Source organism: Zootoca vivipara, chromosome 4 (assembly GCF_965207765.1).
Source record: "Zootoca vivipara chromosome 4, rZooViv2.hap1.1, whole genome shotgun sequence".
Lineage (NCBI taxonomy): Eukaryota > Metazoa > Chordata > Lepidosauria > Squamata > Lacertidae > Zootoca > Zootoca vivipara.
Window position 1 is genome coordinate 101,771,312 of NC_142587.1, and position 26,983 is coordinate 101,798,294.

Consider the following 26,983-nt stretch of genomic DNA (forward strand, 5'->3'; position numbering starts at 1 on the left):
TTCCGAAGGCAACATCACAGAAGATGTTCCTCTCAAATCAGAGCCCCTTCTCCCTCCCTCCAACCCTCTCCTCATCCCCATCTTCTCCCAACCTTCCCTCTCCCCCATCGCAAAATCCAGCCCTTTGTAAAAAAAAAAAATCCTTTCAGAAACGGCTCCCTTTATTTTCCCTCCAAAAGTGCTGGCTCCACCCCCCTCCGGGTAGCCAATCAGAGAGAGTCTCCCGCCCTCTGGTGGAATTGTGAGGCACTGCACCCCGGACTCTGCTCTGGCTCTCCTGTCCGTCACAGCAGCCAGCTGCCCCAGCAGGCATCGCCATCTCCCCACCGCTTGAGCCATCCTCCATTGTCTCCAGAGACAGACGGATGAGGAGAGAGCCATTCAGGGGCCACAGCCACAGGAAAGGGACATGGGGACCTACAGAGGCAAATTGGAGTGGGGCAGCATCGCTGAAATGATGCCTACCACACCCCCAAAGATTGAGGGTTGGGGGTCTCTCTCTCTCTTCTTCCTTCTCAAATAAGCTGTCAAACCCCCTTTTTGCTGGAAATTTCCTTATTGCAGCGCCGTTTCCCACTGCTATCCTGGATTGTTAGATATACCGTAGACTGTCCCTGGGGCAGGTGAGGCTGCTGCTGATCCCTTTTTTTCAAATCGGAAAGTTGACAGCTATGCTTCTCAATATCAGTTATTTCTACCTAAGAAATTGGGGGAAAGCAGCAAGTCAGTGCAGGTTTTTTGGGGGTTGAGATCCGTAAGCTGAGTGTGGTACCATTTCACAGCAATAAATATGACACACTTTTATAGCAAAGTGAACTCATATTTGAAACAATACGGATGCAGTCAATTGGACAGTGTCGAGATGGCTGGACAGTGTTCTCGAAGCTACGAACATGAGTTTGACCAAACTGTGGGAGGCAGTGGAAGACAGGAGTGCCTGGCGTGCTCTGGTCCATGGGGTCACGAAGAGTCGGACACGACTAAATGACTAAACAACAACGGATGCAGTCAAGAAGGATTTTTCTAGAGTGTTTAATTCAGCCTCACCTGAATAAATGCATGACGCAGGTGGCTAGATATTCTGATTCAATTCATATGACCCAAGCATTGCAACAATAATTGATTCTACATAAGAAAATTCCTTCAGTAGCACCTTAAAGACCAACTAAGTTTATATTTTGGTATGAGCTTTCGTGTGCATGCACACTTCTTCAGATACCTATCTGAAGAAGTGTGCATGCACACGAAAGCTCATACCAAAATATAAACTTAGTTGGTCTTTAAGGTGCTACTGAAGGAATTTTCTTATTTTGCTTCGACTCAGACCAACACGGCTACCTACCTGTAACTGATTCTACATAGAGCAAGCCATCTTGGGAAGTGTGTGTGTGTAAGGAAGAGGTCTTGTTTTTAGAGCACAAAAATGAGGTTTTGTTTTTACACAGCAAAGGACATGCTCACTGGAGTTTGGAGAGAGACGTGGGTGGTGCTGTGGGTTAAATCACAGAGCCTAGGGCTCTTGAACCTCTCTGCAGGTGTTGATCAGAATTGCACAGAATTGCACACATAGCACCGCTTTGCTGCAAAGGCATGCACAGTGTTCTCAGCTTCTTCTGCACCCTTACTCCTGGGCACTGGGCAACCCCCCCCTCACAGCTTTTCCTTTCTCTCTCAACCTCCCGTTCATCCTGTTATCTGCCCGATACATATTCAATATCAATCTGGTCTGCAGGCTTCCAAAGAGAAAGGGTCTCATAGCTGGGGTCTAAAGAACTCAGCAAAATGTAAACTTTCTGCTGCTCTGTGAAGGGAATCTGTAGTTGCCTCAAACGGTTGAATAACAACAACATCTGGGATATATGCTGTTTCACACAGCCACACGGTTGCAAACGTAAATCAAACTCCATTCCTTAGTTACGACAGGTGTTTCCATGAAATACTTTTGACAGCTTCCATCATGGCTTCATACTTTCCTCCGTGAGCCCTGAGGCGCCACTTTCCCTCGCTCCCCCCCTCTCTCTGAGGGATTTTCCTTTCTATGCCAGACCCAGGGGATCCTCTCAGCCCTTGCCACGGACTCGGGAATCTCCTTTTCCTAGAAGATCTTCCCCCTCCTGACTGGAAGGAGACCCCAGAAGGAGAAGAGCGTCTTCCCACAGCTTCTCCCTCCAGATTAACTGCCGTCTGAAAACTCTTTCCAGACCCTCAACATGGTCTTCTTATCTCAGCTATGACTGTTACTAGAGGATTAGCTGGCTCACTTCATGGAATTAAAACCTTGCTCCTTCAAAGTATTAGAGTTCAAAACTGTGATAAAAAGGAAAGAAGAACAAAAGGAGAAACGTATTGTGGTTCTCAAAGGACAAGAGAACACAAGGTGGACAATAAAGGAGAAAGAAAATAAAATAAAATTTTCCTGCTCCAAATCAATGGCTTCAAGTTAAAAAAGAAGAAGACTCTGACTAAACATGCAGAATAACTTTTTGACAGCAAGAGCTCTTAGTGGATTGGACTCCCTTGGAAGTGCTGGAACTTCCATCTATTGAGGTTTTCAAGTGAAGTTGGATGGCCATCTGTCATGGATGCTTTACTTGCTATTCCTGCATCACATGGGGTGGACTAGATGACACTAGGGATCACTTCCAGCTACACAATTCTATGATTTCGTGATTTTCCCCTGTATCAATTCTTTGATGGGAAGTGAGACTGACACTCTTACTGAAGCTCTTTCCACATTCCAAGCAATTATATGGTTTCTCCCGTGTGTGAATTCTCTGATGCTTAGTGAGAACGGAGCTCATACTGAAGCTCCTTCCACATTCCACACACTGTTAGGGTTTCTCCCCTGTATGAATTCTGTGATGGGAAGTGAGAGAGGAGCTCGTACTGAAACTCTTTCCACATTCCACACACTGGTAGGGTTTCTCCCCTGTATGAATTCTCTGGTGCTTAGTGAGATCGGAGTTCGTACTGAAGCTCCTTCCACATTCCACACACTGATAGGGTTTCTCCCCTGTATGAATTCTGTGATGGGAAGTGAGAGAGGAGCTATGACTGAAGCTCTTTCCACATTCCACACACTGATAGGGTTTCTCCCCAGTATGAATTCTCTGGTGCTTAGTGAGATAAGAGCTATCAGTGAAGCTCTTTCCACATTCCACACACTGGTAAGGTTTATCGCCTGTATGAATTCTTTGATGGGTATTCAGATCGGAGCTCTTACTGAAGCTCTTTCCACATTCCAAGCACTTATAGGGTTTCTCCCCAGTATGAATTCTCTGATGCTTAGTGAGATCGGAGCTCGTACTGAAGCTCCTTCCACATTCCACACACTGATAGGCTTTCTCCCCTGTATGAATTCTGTGATGGGAAGTGAGAGAGGAGCTATGACTGAAGCTCTTTCCACATTCCACACACTGATAGGGTTTCTCCCCAGTATGAATTCTCTGGTGCTTAGTGAGATGTGAGCTCTGACTGAAGCTCTTTCCACATTCCACACACTGATAGGGTTTCTCCCCTGTATGAATTCTCTGATGCTTAGTGAGATCGGAGCTCTTACTGAAGCTCTTTCCACATTCCACACACTGATAGGGTTTCTCCCCTATGTGAATTCTTTGATGGGAAGTGGAATGGGAGCTCTGACTGCAGCACTTTCCACAGCCCAAATTTTTACATGGCTTCTCCATTCTGCAGGTTTTGTCTAAAGAGGTTTTCTGCACTGGTCCAGTAAAAACGCTTTTGCTGCGCTATACAGACCAGAAACAGTTCTCTTTGCAGAGCTTTAAGCACAGCGGCTGGATTCTTCTTGTTGTAGAATTCTTGTAGCTTTGCAGCAGAAAACGACTCACCAAAGCTCAACTTTCGAAGACAGCTTTATTGCAGAAAAATAACAGAAACCCCTCCAGAGCTTTCAGACATGACTAGTCCACACCCCACAGGCAAACAAAACAAACGCTCTATATATACTGAGCATCTTAACGACTTAACAACTTAAATCACATGACCTTGCTAATTTGCCAGCGTCTTAGGTTTAAAGTCCTAACACCCCCTCTCGCTGGCAAAATATAAACAGTTCTACAAAGTTATTTCAGACCCAATTCTTCACAAAATTCTTCATGACGCTGAAACCCAAGCGGTTTTGTAAATCCATCAGCTAAATTTTCATGACTTGGACAGTAACTTAATTTAACAATTCCCGCTCTCACTGTTTGACAAACATTTTGAAATCTGATATCCAAATGTTTTGTACGACCTTTAAACTGACCATTCTGTGCTAATTTAAGACATGGCTGATTATCACCCCATATAGTGATGGGCGTGATGGACTTTTCACACATCTCTTGTGCCAGACATTTGTAAAATTCTAGATCTCTACATAATTCAGATAAGGCACAGAATTCGGCTTTTGTCGACGATAAAGTAATTAGGTTTTGCTTCTTCGAACGCCATCCGACCAGAGAGTTTCCAAATTTTACTACACAGCCAGACACTGATTTTCTATCCCTTAAATTTGCCCAATCGCTATCTGCCCAGCAAGTAAGCTGTGCTTGCCCTTCAGAAGACAATTCAAGGCAAAAATCTTTGGTGTATTGTAAATATCTTAAGACTCTTTGAATTCCTTTCCATGCATTTACACTAGGTTTTGAAGCTTCCCTGCTGAGTAAGTTAACAGCATAAGCAATGTCTGGCCTACTCCATTGCGAAAGGTACAATAAGCTTCCCAGAGCTGATTGAAAGATTTCAGGACGTTTGAACTCAGCACTATCCTTGAATTCACTTTCTTTTACAAAACCCATTTCCATAGGTGTTCTAACACCTGCACACTCTGCCATGCCAAACTTTTCCAACATTTGCAATATTTTGCCTTTTTGATTCAGCAAGAAACTGCCATTTTTGGTCCTATCTATCTGAACACCAAGATAAACCTTTACAGCACCAAGATTCTTAATTGTGAAGTGTTTACTTAACTCCTTGGCCAGCTTTTCCACCTGCTTTTGTGTCTTTGAAGTATAAATCAGGTCATCTACATAAACAAGCAAAGATTCTTGAGTGTCTCCTGAACCTCTGAAATATAAGCAGTTGTCAGCTTTACTCCTGCTAAAGCCAATGCTTACCAAAACATCATTTAGAAATTCATTCCAATTATGAGCTGACTGTTTGAGTCCATAAATAGACTTGTGTAACTTCCAAACTTGATTTGACCTATCACCTTTCAATCCTGGCGGTAGCTCCATATAAAGTTCTTCAGCTAGACCTGAATGAAGATAAGCAGTTGAGACATCAAAGTGATTCACTTTGAATCCTCTCTGAGCAGCAACCGCTAGGAGTACACGTAGAGTTTCGCTCCTTGAAGTGGGCGCATAAATTTCGGAGTAGTGTACCCCTTTACTTTGTGAAAAACCCCGAGCTACAAGCCTCGCTTTGTACTCTGGTTTCCCTGTTACCGTTGTCTTTATTCTATACACCCACCGGCAACTTATTGCCTTGGTACCTTCTGGCAGTTTGGAGATGGAAAATACACCAAGCTCCTTCATAGAATTCAACTCTTTCTGCATGGCCTCGTGCCACCTACTGGCCTCCTCCTTAGGTAATTGCTCTACCTCCTCAAAACTTTCAGGTTCGCAATTCGCCAATCCTACCCAAACACTAATGGCTTGATACCTTTCTGGAGGTTTTCCTTTGTTGGTACGCTTGGAACGCCTTGGCAGCTCCTGCGATGCTCCATCAGTTGCCCCCTCTGACCCAGAATCACTGGTTGTCACCTGTTTGTCACTAGCAGTTGAAGGACTTTCTGATTCTGACTTTACTCGTCTCCCTTGCTGTACAGGTAAACCTACTGGGCTAGACGATTCTGACTTTTCAAACTTGTGTGAACTAGAAGGTTTCTCACCCTCATCCTCAGACTCAGATTCCTCAGCCTGTTCTGGAACTAATTCTCGCCTTGGGACCTGTGTCTGATCTTTTTCATTTGACACATCAAATAGTATGTCAGAATTACCATGGATTCTATTCCAACCATCTTGTTCACAAAATTCAGCACTTCTGCTGATTGTGATTTTTGTTTGATTACCTCCTACATTTACAAATCTCCAACCTTTTGTGTTTGCTTGATAACCACAGAAAATCATTTCTTTAGATCTGGGATCACCTTTCTTACGTTGTGCCCTAGGCACCAGCACATAAGCACGACATCCAAAAACTCTTAGATGGTCAATTTTTGGTTTCTTACCAAACAACATGAAGTAAGGAGTGTTGCCTACTGTGCTGTTGTACACTCTATTAAAGGAATAATTTGCATACAGCGCAGCCTCTGCCCAAAAACGCTGTGGTAATCCAGAATCAAACAGTAAAGCAGCAATGGCTTCTTGCAATGTTCGGAATTTTCTTTCCGCAACTGAGTTCTCCTGTGGTGAATAGGGATTGGTAAGTCTATGGACTATACCTTTCCGTTTTAACCGTGTCGCTAGCGTGTGGTTCACATACTCCCCACCACGATCCGATTGTATCTTGCGCACCCTAGTGTCAAATTTACACTCTACTTCTTCAATCCAATCCATCAGAATTGATGCTGCTTGCGATTTTTCTTTCAGAAAGAAAACCCAACTGGCCCTTGAAAAATCATCCACTAAAATTTGCATAAATCTCGCACCTCCAAGGGACTTGACCGGAAAGGGTCCACACACATCTGTGTGTACTAGCTCAAAGGGTTTCTTGCTTACTCTATCAGATCTAGGGTAGTTACATGTCTTAACCTTAGAGTGTTTACAAGCACAACAATCCAAAAAATTTGAACAGGGTTTAAGGTTACACCCCTCAGCTAAATCTGGCATCTTGCTTACATACTTAAAGCATATATGAGCTAACCTTCTATGTAGTAAATGTGCACAACCTGTATGAGGAGCCTTATTTGCACATTTAGCTTGTGCTTCACCTGTTGAACAGCTGCCTGCTGCCAACTGCTCTTGAGCTTCACCTGTTGAACAGCTGCCTGCTGCTAACTGCTCTTCATCCAAAACAAAAAGCCCTTCCTCACAGGGAATTTTAACTAGCTCCTTCCCCTGTTTTGAAATAGTGCACACATCTTTTTCAAACTCAACCTTAAAACCACTTTTTACCAGGCCTGACACACTCAAAAGTCCATTCTTCATTCCTGGAAGAACAAAAACAGGAAGGTTAGTTTGCAAACAATTAACATAAATGGTGCCTTTAAGGTTCATTTCTCGTTTGCTATTGTCTGCTATAGTCACAGTTTTTGCAACTGGTAAAGTCTTGCAGTTCCTAAGACTGCCACAAGATGTCGCCGGTATTAAACTGTGCGAAGCCCCACTGTCAATTACCCATTTCAAGGTTTGTTGGTTCCTTTTAGAGCTCTGTTGCACTACCATTGCAGACAGTCCCTTATCAGCAACTTCTCCCCCTCTGGGTCGTTGACTCTTGTAGTTCTCATGTTGTCTTCCTCTGTAGCTCTGGAAACTGGCCTTGGGTTGCTGAAACTCCTGTTGCTTTTCTGGGCACTTTGCTATTAGATGAAATCTGCTGCCACATCGAAAACATGACTTGCTGGCCATAGCAGACACTTGTGAGACTTCCTTACAGCTCTGCCTGCCAGTTCCCCCACACTGGGAATTCACCTTCTCTCTGGGCGTGGCTCTATGGTGAATACGCTTAAGGGCTTCCCAAATTTCAAATGCAGACCTTAAGCCTTCCACATGGGGCAGTTGAGAGTCATCTATCGATACCATTAACATGCATCCAGCTTTAGTATCCATTTTATCATGTTCTCTATTCTGAGCATGTGCAGCAGCCTGTTGCTCTACTGTAGCATCTGCTGCAACAGCCACAAATGACTTTCGCCTCTGGACATAGTCCGCCCAAACTTCTTTGGCTTCCAACCAGACTTGAGCCCTCTTAGACCACTGCACATAATTAGCAGAGTTCAGCTTTGGAAAGGGAACCTGGAAATTTTCTGCTGCCATTATTGGGGTCTATTGCCACCCCCTCTGAGTGCCCTTGCTTTTCTTCCCCCTTGGGATTTACTTTACTCACTTTTCAGACGCTTCGAGCCTTCTCTGAAGCCTTTAAACTTTTCCCCTCCGTGTCTTCACTAGCAATCTGCCACCGTCTTGTGTTTATTGGCAAAAAACACAACGGGAGATCAAACTAGCCTTTTGCAGTTAATTAAAGCTGTAAGCCTTCACTTACGCAGCTCTCTCGGTTCCTCCCTTGTTTTATGGCTTGATTTATGACCAAGCAGGTCTTCTCACATCCGAAGCCACTTTCACTGCCTCTGCACACGATACAGCAATCAGCACATGAGAGTCCACAGCATTAGAATCCAAAACATAACTCAGTCCATAACCTAAAGAGGTTTTCTGCACTGGTCCAGTAAAAACGCTTTTGCTGCGCTATACAGACCAGAAACAGTTCTCTTTGCAGAGCTTTAAGCACAGCGGCTGGATTCTTCTTGTTGTAGAATTCTTGTAGCTTTGCAGCAGAAAACGACTCACCAAAGCTCAACTTTCGAAGACAGCTTTATTGCAGAAAAATAACAGAAACCCCTCCAGAGCTTTCAGACATGACTAGTCCACACCCCACAGGCAAACAAAACAAACGCTCTATATATACTGAGCATCTTAACGACTTAACAACTTAAATCACATGACCTTGCTAATTTGCCAGCGTCTTAGGTTTAAAGTCCTAACATTGTCATGGTCATCCTTGTTTATGATTTCCAATTCTTCACTCTCTGCAATGGAGAAAAAAGTGATTAGAAGCTCAGGAACAAAAATGGAGCCCCCAATTATGGAATAAAGCTCATTAAATTTGTTGTAGAGGTAGAACTGAAGGCAATTGGTTGTGTGTTCATTACCTTTGTTATTTGTAATAAATGAATGTATTTATTATTGAATTCTAATGGATTAATGAATGTTGCTTTGTTTGATGTAAGTTATTCATTTTAAATTTTTTGTACTTTTTACGTTGGATTAGATTGTTATTGTTACTGTTTCATGTTTATACAGTAACACCTCAGGTTATGTAAACTTCAGCTAATGAAAGCGGCAAATCCAGAAGTATCGGACCAAGTTTCGCTGCGTATCGGACCAGGTTTCGTCGCGTGCATGCGCAGAAACTGGGTTGAGAAAACCTCGGGATTTGGCCGGACCTCTGGAATGGATCCGCTTGCAACCAGAGGTACCACTGTATATGTGTTGGAAGCTTCCCAGATTGCCTGGGGCAACCCAGCCAGATGGCCAGGGTATAAATAAAAAAATATTATTATTACTATTATTATCACTGCTACTACTACCTGAGATTCAATAAGCCTGGCTCTTCTCTGGGGCAGATGTTGTTTGGTCCAGTCATGGCATCCCCTCCATCTCCAATATCAGTCGTCTCTTTGGTCAACCCAAGACTGACAGCAGCAAAATCAAAAACAAAAAACTTGACAGAAGCTACTTATCTTTCCTAACAACTCTGAAGCTGACATTTAAGATGACATGAGCAGTTCAGACGGCCAAGCATATCATGGTATAAAAAGGCAGAACTGGAGTAAGATTGTTCACAGAAAAAACTGTACAGTGGTACCTCGCAAGATGAAATTAATTCGTTCTACAAGTCATTTCGTATTGTGAAAATTTCGTCTTGTGAAGCGCAGTTTACCATAGGAATGCATTGATAGTTAATTATTGCATTCCTATTGGTCTTGCCTCCACACATACACTCTCTTGAGTTCTAGCCTGCGCTGCAGGACAACCCAAAAATCCCCCCTGAGGCACCCCCTGAGGGGGCTGATCCCGGCCGCTTCTCATCTGATCAGCAGCCCGGGATCGGCCCTCTCAGCGCCGCCGCCGCCTCCGCGCGCTTCCTGCTTGCTGCAACGGCAGTGGGTGGCAGCGGATCCCTGAACGGCATGGTCGTCTTGCGAAGCACGGCCATATAAAACTTCATTTTGCGAGATGCCTCCCACAACGCAAAACTCTTTCATCTTGTGAGTTTTTTGTTGCGTGAGGCGTTCGTCTTGCGGGGTATTACTGTAATTTACTGTTTATTGTGGGGGTGTTAGGTTCACAGGTGTTGTAGGGGGCGCTGTTGAGCTCTGTGAAAATATCTGAGGTTTGTCACATAGAGGTATTTTTTGAATTTCCAGGCAGATATGGCCACCCCACCGGGAGCCTTACCAAGAGAGGCCACGATCCCACAATTCTCCTCCATTACATCCTTATGCAGAGCTCTCTGGTCAGGATCCAGCAACACCCACTCCTCATCCGTGAAACGAACGGCGACATCTTCAAAGCACACTGGACCCTGAAAGAAAAATGGAAATGTCCTCCTCTGAGACAGCAGAAATATGATCTGCTACACAATACTCTGTTGTTTCCTTCCTGTAAATTGTTGTTGTGTTGTTTCAATAGGATTGCTTTGCTGCACATTTTAATTATGGATGATTCTTTTCTTCTTCATTTTAATTTTGGGTACCTATTTTAACGCTGTAATTATTCTGCGTTTTGACTATGGGTATTTGTCATTGTGCAAATACGGTAGGTTTTCAAGTCATTCTGCCTACGCAAGCATTCCAGTTTCCCACATGGAAGGATCCACTTTCTCCTCTCCTCGTGTCCTGTTCTGGGGAGTTCCCTCCCAATGCCCTAGAGTCAAATTCAAGGGGTTCATGGGGGCATGGAGAGGGGGAGGAATGGGAGGCAGGCCCCATTTTGCAGCGGATGGGGCTGGTTAGGGGAATCCAGGCCATTATTTGTTCTCATTTGTCCACTGCTTAGAAACCAATTTTAGCATTCAGTGTTCAATCTAGAAATAATATAAGCCTATTTTGGATGGCCAACTGTCTTGTATGATCTAGCAGAGATTTCTGCAATGCAGGGGGTCTCCTGGCTCTGAGAGACAAGCCGGGAGGGTGGCTTCTGGCAAAAGGAGAGGGAGCTACCGGTGGCTCCTCCTTCTCTTGACTCACCTCAGCCTCTCCACATCCCTCCTTCCACTCATCTTCCTCTTCTGCCTCTGATTCTGGACTGCATTCTGCCACAGAGTCTCCCAGCTCACTAAGCCCTGTTAGCCCTTCAGCTTTTGACACCTCCTCTTCCAAAGCTTCTGCTTCTTCCCACTCTGATCGCCCATCCTTCTTCTTCCTTCACTTCTTGGCCTCTAAGACGTCTTCCCTTCCCGGTTCCCCATCTGCCTCCTCCCACCATTCCTCTGTGCCCAACCAGTCCATGACCTTGCTCCATCCCTCAGCCTCTGTCCCCACAAGGCAGCTCCTCCTGAACTGATCTGGTTCCACAGCCACTGCTTCCCTTCTGCCGCCATGAATAGACCGATCAGGAGGTCTTGCCGGCATCATTCTGTCACCTGCAAAAGAAAAAAGGTAAGCAGGATTTCAGGAGTCCCTGCTTCTCTCACAGGTGAAACAGGGCATCTCTAACTACAGGTGGGCCTTTGAGAAAGCCTGACCTGCTGAGAACATTTGGATGTTTGTGCCCATTTCACATGTTAGTTGTGCAGAAATACATCTCCCCTCCTCTGGACCCTTGGTCCCAACAAGATGAAATGTACCCTCAGATGAGTTGGAAAAGCAACAGAATGAGACAATACGGAGAAAAAACACTTTCCTCCTTACCCAGTGGCCTCTCTCTGGTGTCCAACGGAGGCCTCTCTGCCTCACAAGAATCCAGGTCTATTTCTGCAAAATGATCCTTTTCCTGAAAAAGAAACAAGGATTCAAAACAGAGAATGGGGAGAAAGATAAGAAAGAGAATGACAAAGACAGAAGCTTTAAGGGTGTTAGATCTAATTCCATGGATGCCTTCCCAGAAATAGGATGGGCCATCAGTAAAGCATTATGGGATGTTCTCCATCCTGCATCAAACCGAAGCATACTTAAACCAAGGTATGACTGTAATAAAATTAAAGCAAACAGAATATTAAGGGTGTTAGAGCTCATTCCATGGATGCCTTCCAAGAAAAAGGATGGGCCATAAGTAGAGCATTATGGGATGCAGGGGTGTTCCCAGGATCAAAACTGGGGGGGGGGCTGCTAGTGGAGAAGGCGTGCAGGGACATGCAGCCCACTCAGCATTCCCAGCTCCAATCCTGGGCATGCAGGGGAAAGAAACAAAAGCGGATGGCGGTACAGCCTCGCTTGCCATCGGCCCGTCCTCCTCGCTTGCTCTCAGGCGGCTTAAGAAGGGTGGGCGGCTGGCTGGATGGCTGGCGCGCCCGGCCAAGCGGGTCCTTTTCAGTGCCAGAATGGCTCCCCAGAGACGCGGGCGAAGGCGGCCTTTTAGCAGCTGAGGGAAAAGCCCCTGAGAGGCAGCATCTCCGACTCTTGAGCTCCCTCATTTCCCCTCGCCTTGTGGGCTTCCCAGCTGCCTCACGCCAGAGGAGATGTTTTGTTTTGGAGGGTGGGGGCTAAAAGGGGTGGGAAAAGAGGGGAGCTAATTTTGTTTCATTTCATCACTTTTTTGCTTCTAGGTGGAGCACTGCCCCCCCCTCGCTGGGTACGCCCATGATGGGAAGTTCTCTGTTCTGTTTGGAGCCCCTTGGGAGTATCTAGAGGAAAGTCTCTCTCACCTGCTTTCTCTCCTCTGCCTGACTCAGGAGGAAACCTTCGGCCAAGGCCACTGCCTGGGAACTGGTCTCCGCTCCACATTCCCTCACCCAGCTCTCCATCTCTGGGGGAAGGACAGCCAGGAACTTCTCCAAGATCACCAGGTCCAGCATCTCAGCTTTCGTGTGCCTTTCTGGCTTCAGCCATTGACGACAAAGGTAGTAGAGTCGGCTGCAAACCTCTCGGGGTCCTTTGGCCTCCTGGCAGCAGAACTGCCTCAACTGCTGGCTCTGCGCCTCTGAGCGGAGGGTGTCCTCCTCACCCAGGATCTTCTGCACAGAGTTTTCCCAGAATCCCCCACTGCTCCCAGTTTGCATGGCATGGCCTCTTCCTGTTCCAAGGCCAGCTGAGTCTTGTTCATCCATCTGTGCTCTCAGGAAGCCTCTAAGAGATCGGAAGGAACCCCTTGGTCTTCTGCCAAGTTCTGCCTGTGATGAGAGGTGCTAGGAAATCCTACAAAGCAAATTTAGGCTGGCAATTTTATTACTATCATTATTATTATTATTATTAACACAGCCATGGATGCCAAGGTCCTTGGAGGCTCAGTGAGTAGCCGCACCCATTTGCGGCTGGTTTTCCAACAAACAATCCCTTTGGGACAGAGAGGATGTGGTCCTGGGATGCCATGCTCTGGGTGCGAGGGGATTGCTGGGAAACTGGTTTGCAATGCAGCAGCCAGACTATGGGCTGGCATCCCTCTCTTTATTCCTGGTCTCTCTTTCCCACCTTTCGTCCCTCCCTGTGGGTTTCTTGGGGGTGGGGCTTCCTAGTCCACCTCCCCGTCCAGCTTTGGAAAACCATTTGCACATGTTTCCTCTGTTGTGCAATGACGCTGAGCGACATCACACAGAGTTAAAGTCCCAGGGACTCCATTGTTTGAAGAAGGGAGATTTCGTGGGAGTTTGGGATCCTCTGATCTCCAGGAAGGAGAGCCTTGCAGACCTCCACCCCCCTGGCAGGACTCTCTCCTCCCTGACATGGCTTTGTCCCCCCCCCCCCGCATCCTCCCTTGCTGCAGCCCTGGGACCCCCACCGTCTCCCCACTGCACCCTCTGGAGGGAGGGAGAGAGAGGAGAGGAGAGAGACTCACCAGATCCCAGGAAGGAGGGGACAGCGATGCAGCCCTTGCAGGAGAGACACCAAAGCAGGAAAGGAGGACTGGGGAGGGAGGGGCCTTGGCTCTGGAGGACCTGACCCCCCCTTGCTTCTTTTCCTCCCTAGGAAGGCAGCTCGCTTCCCTTTAACCCTTGCAAGGCCTAGCTCGTCCAGCTGTCCCCTCCGCGTTTATCTCTCGCTCGCGCATTGCACACTTCCAGAGATGCTTTTGGGGGGACGCCTCCTGCTTCCCTTCCCTTCTGAAGTTTCCCCATAGGCTAACATTGGGCCAATATCAGATACATTGTATCCTCTTGGAATCGACACTTTCGCTGTTCTCTCCGCAGGGGGTCCCCCGCTTCTTCTGCAAACGGAGCCGAGCTCCTTTTCTGACAGTTGCAATGCTTGCCTTCGCCTGTTCATGGCGCTCTCTTAACGGGGAGGGGGCTGTTTTGCAGTGTCCCGGTGCGGGGGACCGTCTTAAGCACATACAGCTCCGCCATAGTGCAAAGATCCCTCCGCTCGCCCCCCGTCCCCCCCCTTTCCCGGAGTTGTCTTGTGCCACGACGTCCCACCTCCTAATATGCAGGGCAGTCTCGAGCGGGTCGCGCGCCCTGGTGCAGCATGGTTTCCGCCCTAGTGCGCCGCGCCACCGGCGGGGGTCTACCTAGAGCCGGCCCTGGCTCACACACTGCCATGACTGAAAAATCAATCTTTTTTTTAAAAAAAAATTAAAAATGGTATTACAGTGCTAAAAATTCTCAAGAAAGCAATTCCTGTAGTAGTTGGCATTTTAGCAAGCCCAGTGCCACTCTGCCTACTGTCTCACTCCCAGCTAACTAATCTGGAAAGCTGTCCTGTCATTTCTGTCTGTAAAAACTTCAGTGTCCCTAGAATTCACAATTAAGCATTTCTGGAAGCGGAAATGGCATACTTTTGTATATTAGCAGAAAAAGCATGCATAAGAATCATTAGACAGAAAAAGTATTAAGCTACTCATTTATGATGAGAATAGGATTTATTTATTTTGAACTTCACTTGGTTCCTCCCTGGTAGGTAAAGGTAAAGGGACCCCTGACCATTAGGTCCAGTCATGGACCAGTCTGGGGTTGCGTGCTCATTTTGCATTATTGGCCGAGGGAGCCAGCATACAGCTTCCAGGTCATGTGGCCAGCATGACTAAGCCGCTTCTGGCGAACGAGAGCAGCGCATGGAAACACCGTTTACCTTCCTGCTGGAGCGGTACCTATTTATCTACTTGCACTTTGAGGTGCTTTCGAACTGCTAGGTTGGCAGGAGCTGGGACTGAACAATGGGAGCTCACCCTGTCGCAGGGATTCGAACCGCTGACCTTCTGATCGGCAAGCCCTAGGCTCTGTGGTTTAACCCACAGCGCCACCTGCGTACCTCCTTGGTAGCCAGTGTGATTATTTCATATATATTTTTATTGCAAAACGTTTCAGAGTATACATAAATGTTTTCCATAAAAATACAACCTTAATACAAATTACAACAATTGCAGAAAGCCAAAGGACAGAAAGAAGAAAGAAGAAGAAAAAGAAGAAAAAGAAATGAAGAAGCTCACAATCAAAGTACACAATAAATCCAAAACGTTTATGATCCATACATTAAATAAAGAACAATTGTTGCCCCCAACCCTCACTTTCCCTCCCCCCTCCCCACCCGCCCACCATTCCCTCCCTCACCTAGTTCACCCATACTTCCCTATCGTACCTTTTATTCAAAAGCTTTTGCCATTTAAATGTTATTCACTTTAATAAAGTAATCTTTTGGTCAAATCGTTTTGTTATTGTATATTATTGAAGTTTATGTTCTTTTCTTTCTCTGTATCGTTATTAAGTAAGGAGTGGGATCGGAAGGTGGACCTGTTGACTGCCTCTTATATTTGATTTGATTTTACACCTCGGACTTCCTGTCTTTCCCGAATGCATTTTTTCGTCTTGACTTTGAACGTACATAACACAATACACTTGTCTACGCTGAATATCAAATTTGTTCTTATTTCTTAGTGCACCAATATTTTGCTATCAGAAGTTTGTTTTTCTCCCCACCCCTTTTGAATTTCAATCCAGTGGTACAGGTGGTATTCCTTTACCATATTTCTCCACATAAATTTTATATTTTTCCCACTTTGCGGCAAAGTTTTGTTTTGATTTGCCTCGTATGTTATTAGTCAAAATGGCTATCTCCGCCAATTCTTGTAATTTACACTGCCATTCCCAAATAGTGGGAACGTCTGTTTCTTTCCAGCTTTTGGCAACCAGAATCCTGCCCGCTGCAGTTGCGTACAGAAATAGTTCCTTTAATGGGTTTGGTATATCTTTTCCTGTTATGCTTAATAATAACATCTCTGGTCTTTTTGGAAAGGTTATTCCTAGCATTTCTTTTATTTCTTCGTATATTAGTCCCCAAAATCTTTTTATTTTCTCACATGACCACCACATGTGGTACAGGTCGCCCCTTGGTAGCCAGTGTGATTATTTCATCAGTGCTAGAACTCAGGACTGGCTGCCTTGAGGGGTATCTAAGAGCAGAATGGCAGGGGAAAGGTCTCCCTTGGGAGGTGGTGGACTCTCCTTCCTTGGAGGTTTCTAAGCAGAGTTCGGAGGGCCATCTGCCATGGATGCTTGAGCTGAGATTCCTGCATTGCAGGGGGGTTGGACTAGATGACCCTAGGATCCCCTCCTCTCTCTCCACTCCTGAATTCGAGGAGGAGGTTCCTTGCCTCCTGAAAAGCCCGTTTCCCTGCAAGCTGCTCCTCTGGTTTCTGGCCAAGGGAGGGAGATGCTCAGAGTCCAACCAAGAGCCTCACCCCCAAAAGGATATCTGGGCATTGGTGTAACCCCCCTAAATCCATAAAAAAATAATAAAAAGCAGAGGTTCTGCCAAGCGAGAGAGGGCTGAGCTTGGCGAACTCGGCTTTGCAAGGGTTAAAGCAGGCACCCCCAAACTTCGGCCCTCTAGATGTTTTGGACTACAATTCCCATCATCCCTAACCACTGGTCCTGTTAGCTAGGGATCATGGGAGTTGTAGGCCAAAACATCTGGAGGGCGGCCGCAGTTTGGGGATGCCTGGGTTAAAGGAAGCGAGCTGCCTTCCTAGAGAGGACAGGAAGCAAGGGGGGCCAGGTCCTCCAGAGCCAAGGCCCCTCCCTCCCTCCCCCGTCCTCCTTTCCTGCTTTGATGTCTCTCCTGCAAGGGCTGCATCGCTGTCCCTTCAATCCTGGGATGATCTGGTGAGTCTCCTCTCTCTCTCTCTCTCTCTCTCTCTCTCTCTCTCTCTCTCTCTCTCTCTCTCTCTCTCTCTCTCTCTCTCTCTCTCTCTCTCTCTCTCTCTCTCTCTCTCTCTCTCTCTCTCTCCTGGGGGGGGGCGGGGTGTACCAGGGCTGCAGCGGGGGGCGGGGGACGGGGACGGGACACAAAGCCAAGTCAGGGAGGAGAGGGTCCTGCCAGGGGGGGGGGCAGGTCTGCAAGGCTCTCCTTCCTGGAGATCAGAGGATCCCAAACTCCCACGAAATCTCCCTTCTTCAAACAAAGGACTTTAACTCTGTGTGACGTCGCTCAGCGTCATTGCACAACAGAGGAAACATGTGCAAAGGGTTTTCCAAAACTGGACGAGGAGGTGGACTGCCCCCCCCCAAAGAAAAAAGTGGAAAAGAGAGGCCAGGAATAAAGAGAGGGATCCCAGCCCATAGTCTGGCTGCTGCATTGCAGACCAGTTTCCCATTCGTCTCCAAGGGCAGCTCCACATGGAGGCCACTGCAGCAATCCCCTCGCACCCAGAGCATGGCATCCCAGGACCACATCCTCTCTGTCCCAAAGGGATTGTTGCTGGAAAACCAGGCGAGCCGGAAATAGGTGCTGCTACTCACTGAGCCTCCAGGGACCTTGGCATCAATGGCTGTGTGTGTGTTAAGCTGTCTAACAGAATAATAATTATAAATTACCCGCCTTGAGTCTGCCTTGAGAGTGACGAAGAGTCCAAGTGCAAGAAAAGGAGACAAAAGCAGAGGAGAAATGTGCCCAGAAGTGCGGGTGGGGGGAGAGCAATTCTTAAGGACCCCCGGGTGAGGACCCCAACTAGAGCCACACATTCATTTTTCACAAGATAGAAATGATTCCCTTGTCAGTCAGTTCTGACTTCATGCATTGACTGGAAGGCAGGAGAAACCAGGCTGAATCATCTCCCAGAAATCCCTTCAGTTTCCTCCACATTTTGCATTGCAGTATTCCTTTTCAGAGGGCTAGAGGCTGCTTCCTCCTCCTCCTCCTCCTCCTCCTCCTCCTCCTCCTCCTCCTCCTCCTCCTCCTCCTCCTCCTTTTTCTCCTTTTAAAAAAGATAGCTCAGAGTCTGGGCTGTGGTGCAGTCCTACACTGGTTCCCAGCAAGACTCATCCATGCTTGTTCAGGGAATCTATTTCTTCTCCGGATATTCTACAAATTCGGTAACAGAACAATGTATTTGCTTTGTAGGATTTGCTAGAGCTTCTCATTCAGACAGACAGAACTTGGCAGAAGACCAAAGGGTTCCTTCCGATCTCTCAGAGGCTTCCTGAGAGCACAGATGGATGTGCAAGACTCAGCTGGCCCTGGAACAGGAAGAGGCCATGCCATCCAATCTGGGAGCAGTGGGAGATTCTGGGAAAACCCAGTGCAGAAGATCCTGGGTGAGGAGGACACCCTCTGCTCAGAGGTGCAGAGCCAGCAGTTGAGGCAGTTCTGCTGCCAGGAGGCCAAAGGACCCCGAGAGGTTTGCAGCCGACTCCACCACTTTTGCCACCAGTGGCTGAAGCCAGAAAGGCACACGAAAGCTGAGATGCTGGACCTGGTGATCTTGGAGCAGTTCCTGGCTGTCCTTCCCCCAGAGATGGAGAGCTGGGTGAGGGAATGTGGAGCGGAGACCAGTTCCCAGGCGGTGGCCCTGGCCGAAGGTTTCCTCCTGAGTCAGGCAGAGGAGAGAAAGCAGGTGAGACAGACTTTCCTCTGGATACTCCCAAGGGGCTCAAAACAGGACGGAGAACATCCCATAATGCTCCACTAAGGGCCCATTCTTTTTCTGGGAAGGCATCCATGGAATGAGATCTAACACCCTTAAAGCTGTTGGCCTTGACATTCATTTTATAATCTTTCTTGTCATTCTCTGTTTTGAATCCTTGTTTCTTTTTCAGGAAAATGATCATTTTGCAGAAATGAACCTGAATTCCTGTGAGGCAGAGAGGCCTCCATTGGACACCAGAGAGAGGCCACTGGGTAAGGAGGAGGGTGGTTTTTCCTCCATTCGGTCTCATTCTGTTGGTTTTCCAACTCATCTGAGGGTTCTTTTCATCTTGTTTTTTTGGGGTGGGGTGGGGGAGTTGGGAGCAAGGGTTCAGAGGAGGGGAGGTGTATTTTTGCACAACTAACATGTGAAATGGGCACAAACATCCAAATGCTCTCAGCAGGTAAGGCTTTCCAAAGGCCCACCTGTGATAGAGATCCCCTGTTTCACCTGTGAGAGAAGCAGGGACTCCTGAAATCTTGCTTACCTTTTCTCTCTTGCAGGTGACAGAATGACGCTGTCAATACCTCCCTATCCACCTCTTCATGGGGGCAGAGGGGAAACAGTGGCTGTGGAACCAGATCAGGTCAGGGGAAGCTGCCTTGTGGGGACAGAGGCTGAGGGATGGAGCAAGGTCATGGACTGGTTGGGCACAGAGGAATGGTGGGAGGAAGCAGCCGGGGAACCAAGAAGGGAAGACGTCTTAGAGGCCAAGGCATGGAGGTTGAGGTCAGAGGGAGAAGAGGAGAAGCCTGGGAAGAGGAGGTCTCAGAAGCTGAAAGGCTAACAGGGCTTAGTGAGCTGGGAGACTCTGTGGCAGAATGCAGTCCAGAATCAGAGGCAGAAGAGGAAGGAGGTGAGAGGGAGGTGGAGAGGCAGAGGTGAGTCAGGAGAAGGAGGAGCCACCGGTGGCTCCCTCTCCTTCTGCCAGAAGCCACCCTCCCTGCTTGTCTCTCAGAGCCAGGAGACGTCTGACAATGGAGGAGCAAAGGCAGGCTGCACTGTTCAATCGCTTGCCAGAAACCCCAGAGAGGAGGGGACTTGGAAAGCTGTGGGGAGCCGAGGGCCTTCATTCTAAGCAGCTGAGTTTGTGACATGGAATTTGACTCAATATTGATCCAGAGCAGAACTCCAATGAATAGTTAGCAGATTGGCGCTGTCCATAAGAAATCCAGTTGCAGCAGACTTTACTTACATGACATAATAAGTCTAAACCTTAACACTAAGCATACTATATACAGAACACCAGAAGGAACAGAGATAGCAAGAGAATGTGAAACCCAGGCTCCTTCTGGCCTCTTCTCATAGTCAGCAGGACCTTGACAGAAGAGATAAGAGAACCACATTAAACCAGCTTCTCTAAAGGAATAACTCCAACATCAGGAACCTTCTTGTTTCTTTTATGTAGAGAAGCTTCTAGAGCCCTCTTGAATTAATTAGAATATGAAAGAGCACTACACATCAGATCAATACTTTCTGTACTAAGAAATGCAAACTGACAGACACTCAGGGAATGAGCTCCTGAAACTCAGCCCAGTCTGTGAATATCGTGTTCTTGTGAACTGTGGGGTTTCCTGCCCAGATAACTCTGTGACATCAGCCTTCTGAATGTTGCCAGCAGGATTCATCTGTAGTTGCAGTTTTCATGGAGTCCTAGAGTTGAAAGGGACCCCAAGGGTCATCAAGTCCAACCCCCTGCATTGCAGAAGTCTTAGCTAGATCATCCAAGACAGATGGCCATCCAAACTAGGCTTCCTTTATTTCTATATTCATCATTGAATGCTAAAATAGGCCTCTAAGCAGTGGACAGAGGATTACAAATAGTGGCCAGGATTCACCTAACCAACTCCATCTGCTACAAAATGGAGCCTGCCCCCCACTCCTCACCCTCTCCATGCCCCCATGAACCCCTTGAATTTAGCTCTAGGGCAGGGGTAGGCAACATAAGGCCCGTGGGCCGGATGCAGCCCAATCGCCTTCTCAATCCGGCCCAAAGATGGTCTGGGAATCAGCGTGTTTTTACATGAGCAGAATGTGTGCTTTTCTTTAAAATGCATCTCTGGGTTATTTGTGGGGCATAGGAATTCGTTCATTCCCCCCCAACCCCCCCCAAATATAATCCGGCCCACCACATGGTCTAAGGGACAGTGGACCGGCCCCCGGCTGAAAAAGGTTGCTGACCCCTGCTCTAGGGCATTGGGAGGGAACTCCCCAGAACAGCTCACGAGGAGAGGAGAAAGTGGATCCTTCCATCTGGGAAACTGGAATGCTTGCGTAGGAAGAATGACTTGAAAACCACAAGGTGAAGTACCACATATTTGCACAGAGGAATGCCATAATTAAAACACAGAATAAAATAAGCATCCATAAATAAAATGTGCAGCAAAGCAATCCTGTTGAAACAACACCACAATTTACAGGAAGGAAACAACAGAACATTGTGTAGCAGATCATACTGATGCTGTCTCAGAGGAGGACGTTTCCCTTTTTCTTTTAGGGTCCAGTGTGCTTTGAGGACATCACTGTTCATTTCACAGAGGAGGAGTGGGCGTTGCTGGATCCTGACCAGAGAGCTCTGCATAAGGACGTCATGGAGGAGAATTGTGGGATTGTGGCCTCTCTTGGTAAGGCTCCCGGTGGAATCATTATTGCTGTTTAGTCATTTAGTCGTGTCCGACTCCTCGTGACCCCATGGACCAGAGCACGCCAGGCAGTCTTCCACTGCCTCCTGCAGTTTGGTCAAACTCGTGTTCGTAGCTTCAAGAACACTGTCCAGCCATCTCGTCCTCTGTCGTCCCCTTCTCCTAGTGCCCTCAATCATTCCCAACATCAGGGTCTTTTCCAGGGAGTCTTCTCTTCTCATGAGGTGGCCAAAGTATTGGAGCCTCAGCTTCAGGATCTGTCCTTCCAGTGAGCACTCAGGGCTGATTTCCTTCAGAATGGAGAGGTTTGATCTTCTTGCAGTCCATGGGACTCTCAAGAGTCTCCTCCAGCACCAGAATTCAAAAGCATCAATTCTTCAGCGATCAGCCTTCTTTATGGTCCAGCTCTCACTTCCATACATCACTACTGGGAATACTATAGCTTTAACTGTACGGACCTTTGTCAGCAAGGTGATGTCTCTGCTTTTTAAGATGCTGTCTAGGTTTGTCATTCTTTGGGATTGGGATGTAGACTGATCTTCTCCAATCCTCTGACCACTGTTGAGTTTTCCAAACTTGCTGGCATATTGAGTGTAGCACCTTAACAGCATCATCTTTTAAAATTTTAAATAGTTCAGCTGGAATATCATCACTTCCACTGGTTTTTCCCATTCTGTTGTTTTCCTCTATTTCTTTGCATTGTTCGTTTAAGAAGGCCCTCTTGTCTCTCCTTGCTATTTTTTGGAAGTCTGCATTCAATTTCCTGTATCTTTCACTATTTCCCTCGCATTTTGCTTGCCTTCTCTCCTCCGCTATTTGTAAGGCCTTGTTGGACAGCCATTTTGCTTTCTTGCATTTCCTTTTCCTTGGGATGGTTTTCGCTGCTGCCTCCTGTATAATGTTACGAGCCTCCATCCATAGTTCTTCAGGCACTCTGTCCACCAAATCTAAATCCTTAAACCTGTTCCTCACTTCCACTGTGTATTCACAAGGGATTTGATTTAGATTGTATCTTACTGGCCCAGTGGTTTTTCCTACTTTCTTCAGTTTAAGCTGGAATTTTGCTATAAGAAGCTGATGATCTGAATTACAGTCAGCTCCAGGTCTTGTTTTTGCTGACTGTATAGAGCTTCCCCATCTTTGGCTGCAGAGAATATAATCAATCTGATTTCGATGCTGCCCATTTGGTGATATCCATGTGTAGAGTCGTCTCTTGTGTTGTTGGAAAAGAGTGTTTGTGATGACCAACTTGTTCTCTTGACAGAACTCTATTAGCCTTTGCCCTGCTTCGTTTTGAACTATATAAGGCCGAACTTGCCAATTGTTTCTTTTATCTCTTGATTCCCCACTTTAGCATTCCAATCCCCTGTAATGAGAAGAACACCCTTATTTGGTGTCATTTCTAGAAGGTGTTGTAAGTCTGACCGGGTGCTTGGAAGCTGTGGCTGGATGGCTACGTGGGAGCCGGCTGAAGTTAAATCCTTCAAAGACAGAGGTCCTCTGGCTGGGTCGGGTCGACATGGGGTTGGGGGGCCAACTCCCATCTCTTGCGGGGGCTCAATTAGTGCCAGCGCCTTCTGTCAAGAGCTTGGGTGTAACCTTCACTGCCTTCCTTTCCATGGAGGCGCAGGTTGCAGCCACAGCTAAGGTGGCATTTTCCCATATCCGCCGTATTAAGCAGTTGGTCCCTTACCTTTCTCGCCCTGATCTGGCCACAGTGATCCATGCGACGGTCACCTCCAGGCTTGATTGTTGTAACTCGCTTTACGCGGGGCTGCCCTTGAAGCTGACCCAGAAACTCCAGCTGGTGCAGAATGCTGCAGCGAGGCACCTTACAGGGTCTTTGCCATGGGGCCACATTCATCCAGTGCTTTATCAGCTGAACTGGCTCCCAGTGGAGTACAGAATCAGATTTAGGGTGCTGGTTTTGACTTTTAAAGCCCTATGCGGCTTAGGATCCTTGTACCTAGGGGACAGCCTCTCCTGGTATGCCCCGTGGAGGAACTTAAGGTCCACAATTAACAAAATTTTGGAGATCCTGAGCCATAAGGTGGTTAGATTGGCCTCAACTAGGGCCAGGGCCTTTTCAGTACTGGCCACCGACTTGGTGGAACGCTCTCTCACAGGAGACCAGGGCCCTGCGGGATTTGACATCTTTCCGCAGGGCCTGCAAGACGGAGCTGTTCTGCCTGGCCTTTGCCTGGACCCAATCTGACCCCTATATTCTCCTCTCTTATGGTTTTGCTTTGGGCCATTTTAAAATGAGGCTTAATTTTAAAATTTAAAATTTAAAATTTATTTGAACCTGTATTTTAATTAATTGTTTTTCTTTCTTTTATGTTTTATTGTAATTTTATTGGTGTGAGCCCAGTTTTGTCTGAGGAGGACGGGGTATAAATAATAATAATAATAATAATTATTATTATTATTCATAGAATTGGTCAATTTCAGTTTCCTCTAGACCGGTAGTTGGTGCATAAACTTTGATTAGTGTGGTGTTAAAAGGTCTGCCTTGGATTCGTATCGAGATCATTCTATCATTTTTGAGATTGCATCCCAGTACAGCTTTTGCCACTCTTTTGTTGACTATGAATCATAATGTCTCTTTTTTAATTCAAAACAGCTCTCTGTGATAAACATCATATATTTATCATAACAGCTCCCATACAACACCTGGGATTACAATATTCCCACAAAATCTTTAAACGGTAAATTACTGCTTTTTTCTGTGAATGTTCTTCCTCCATTTGCAGCTTATTAATCAATGATCAGCCTGGTCTAAACTCCCCAGACCATTTTAACTGCAAACTTCAGAGTTGTTAGGGAAGTTAAAGTAGCTTCTGTCAGGTTTTCAGTTTCTGTTTTTCCTCCCATCAGTCTTTGGCTGTCCAAAGAGAAACTGTCATTGGAAATGGAGGGGAAGCCATGATGGAGCCAAACAAAATCCATCCGAGAGAAGAGCCAGGCTGATCTAATCACAGGTTCCCCTAAGGATGTTAGTTGATCCCCGTTAATTAATGCACCCAACCCTTCATTGAAACTATCAATCTAGCCCACTTGTGTTATTCCTTTATGACCACTGTTAACAAGTATTCTACCTTAATTTCTCCCTGAGGCTCTAATCCATTTCTCTTCATTGCAGATAGTGATGTACTGGAAATCAAGAACAAGGGTGACCATGACAAAATCCCCACAATGGAGAAGCCGTATCAATATCTTAAATGTGGAAAAGTTTCTCGTTACACTCCCCATCCAGGAAATCCCATTGGGAAGAAACCCTATCAGTGCATGGAATGTGGAAAGAGTTTTAGTACGAGCTCCAATCTCACTTCCCATCAAAGAATTCATACAGGGGAGAAACCGTATCAATGCAGGGAATGTGGAAAGAGCTTCAGTCACAACCACAGTCTCACTTCCCATCAGAGAATTCATACAGGGGAGAAACCCTATCAGTGTGTGGAATGTGGAAAGAGCTTCAGTCACAGTCACAGTCTCAGTTCCCATCAAAGAATTCATACAGGGGAGAAACCCTATCAGTGTGTGGAATGTGGAAAGAGCTTTAGTCAAAGCCACAGTCTCACGTCCCATCAAAGAATTCATACAGGGGAGAAACCCTATCAGTGCGTGGAATGTGGAAAGAGCTTCACTGATAAGTCTTCTCTCAATTCCCATCAAAGAATTCATACAGGGGAGAAACCCTATCAGTGTGTGGAATGTGGAAAGAGCTTCACTGATAGCTCCAATCTCACTTCCCATCAAAGAATTCATACAGGGGAGAAACCCTATCAGTGCTTGGAATGTGGAAAAATCTTCAGCACCAGCTCCTCTCTGAACTCCCATCAGAAAATTCATACAGGGGAGAAACCATATCAGTGCTTGGAATGTGGAAAAGGCTTCAGTACAAGCTCCCATCTCACTTCCCACCAAAGAATTCATACAGGGGAGAAACCCTATAAGTGCTTAGAATGTGGGAAAAGCTTCAGTACGAGCTCCCATCTCACTTCCCATCAAATCATTCATACAGGGGAGAAACCCTATCAGTGCATTGAATGTGGAAAGAGCTTCAGTCAGAACTCCAATCTCACCTCCCACCAAAGAATTCATACAGGGGAGAAACCACATCAGTGTGTGGAATGTGGTAAGAGCTTCAGTTACAGCTTCTCTCTCACTTCCCATCAAAGAATTCATACAGGGGAGAAACCATATCAGTGTGGGGAATGTGGAAAGAGCTTTAGTCAGAGTGGCCACCTCGCCTCACACCAAAGAATTCATACAGGGGAGAAACCCTTTCAGTGTGTGGAATGTGGAAAGAGCTTCAGTAACAGCTTCTCTCTCACTTGCCATCAAAGAATTCATATGAAGGGTGGAAAATCCTTCATTACACAGCTTTCAGCCCTAGGGAAAAACACACCTGTTTAACCAGGCCTTTTGGCTGATTGACATGTAATGCCCTTTAAAAATGTGGTAGGGAGGTGGGGATTGCATGTTTTGTGTGTAATTTCATATTGTGATTTTGTAACCATCCTGATACATGTGGGTGTAAGGAATAGAAGCCAACTCTTAGAGGCCAAGGGGTCTTTGCTCCCCCAATAAAATATCTGAAGCCGTGGGACTTCTGGCCTACTGCCAGCGCTGCGCGGCAACGCTCCCCTCGAGGTCCGAGGGAACGGGTTCCGAGAGGGGGAGGGGAGAGCCGCGAGAGCGACGCGGCCCCCAAAAGAGCTCCAGATAGAGCTTTCTGGAGATGAAGTTACTCGGCAGAGCCCCAAAAGCGACCCCTTTACTCCCCGGTAAGCCCTGTTAGGAGCTCCGAAGCGAGTGGGGTGCCGCCGGCCATCGAGCGCCATTGTTACCCTCTCGGAGTGAAGCTCTGAGCCAGCAGCGGAGAGCGGTGGATTGTTCCTAAAGAAAAAGAAAATTCTGCTGATTTTGGACATCGTGAGTAAAACGATTATTTGATTGGCTAAATAATCTTAATGAATTGGTCACGGTGGGAGACTCTAAAAACGGAAGTTGGTCTCCCACATTGATTTGCTTTGAAGCAGTAACCTGACCGCTTAGCAGGAAAGGTGAAAGGAAGCAATCAATTTACCGGGAATTGGACTGCTAAAATGTTCCCCTGAAGCAGGCTTGGGGGAGAGAGGTTTGAACTGAGGTAAATTGCCTGCAAGACTTTTAAGGGAGTTAAAAATTCCACCAGGAAGCTGGATCTGGGTCCCTGGAGAGACCAGTGAATGGATTTATAATTTTGTTGCTATCAAGATTGGATTATTTTATTGTCAATTGGATTGGATTAATTTACAAAGAGATATTGAAGAGGTGCTTAAGTCTGTGAATTAGAATTCGGAGCTATAACAAAAGAATTAAAATGGAGTGGAATAGCCATAACTGGACTTAAAATGGTGTCTATTTGGAAATTTGATTCCTGCCACTTCCGGATTGGTTATCTCCTGTTTTCCCATGGGATCTGAGAAGGCAAGACCGATGGCAGACTCAACATCATCACAAGACTTATATTGGCCGAAGCTCTATTGGGAACTTTTGGACATTAAAGATGAACTGGTC

At 46.6% G+C, this 26,983-nt stretch overlaps 2 protein-coding genes across 6 annotated transcripts in view; one reads left to right on the forward strand and one right to left on the reverse strand.

Annotated features, from left to right (window-relative positions):
• LOC118085582 (uncharacterized) overlaps positions 1 to 26,983 on the forward strand; it is a 193,969-nt gene that overhangs the window by 115,034 nt on the left and 51,952 nt on the right. Inside the window, exons 3-6 of the mRNA XM_060274116.2 lie at positions 18,907 to 18,988; positions 19,280 to 19,362; positions 21,274 to 21,400; positions 24,561 to 25,546. Of these exons, the coding sequence (XP_060130099.2) occupies positions 18,907 to 18,988; positions 19,280 to 19,362; positions 21,274 to 21,400; positions 24,561 to 25,546 (1,278 nt within the window). The remainder of the gene's footprint in view (positions 1 to 18,906; positions 18,989 to 19,279; positions 19,363 to 21,273; positions 21,401 to 24,560; positions 25,547 to 26,983) is intronic.
• Positions 1,322 to 14,276, reverse strand: LOC118085607 (zinc finger protein 213-like). 5 transcript variants are annotated; one of them, XR_015949812.1, is made up of 7 exons: positions 13,713 to 14,276; positions 12,586 to 13,075; positions 11,633 to 11,714; positions 11,234 to 11,364; positions 10,179 to 10,305; positions 9,308 to 9,412; positions 3,855 to 8,746 (listed from the first exon to the last, which is right to left on the reverse strand). XR_015949812.1 is itself a non-coding variant. In XM_060274165.2 (6 exons), exons 2-6 carry the CDS (start codon positions 12,985 to 12,987, stop codon positions 8,655 to 8,657), a joined length of 834 nt encoding a protein of 277 aa, XP_060130148.1. In that variant the 5' UTR covers positions 12,988 to 13,075; positions 13,713 to 14,271; the 3' UTR covers positions 3,855 to 8,654. The 5 variants fall into 5 exon arrangements, 3 of the variants coding, with proteins under 3 accessions (XP_088525084.1, XP_060130148.1, XP_060130149.1); XR_009557531.2 differs by lacking the exon at positions 9,308 to 9,412 and having other exon boundaries at positions 10,970 to 11,364; positions 13,713 to 14,275; XM_060274165.2 differs by lacking the exon at positions 9,308 to 9,412 and having other exon boundaries at positions 13,713 to 14,271.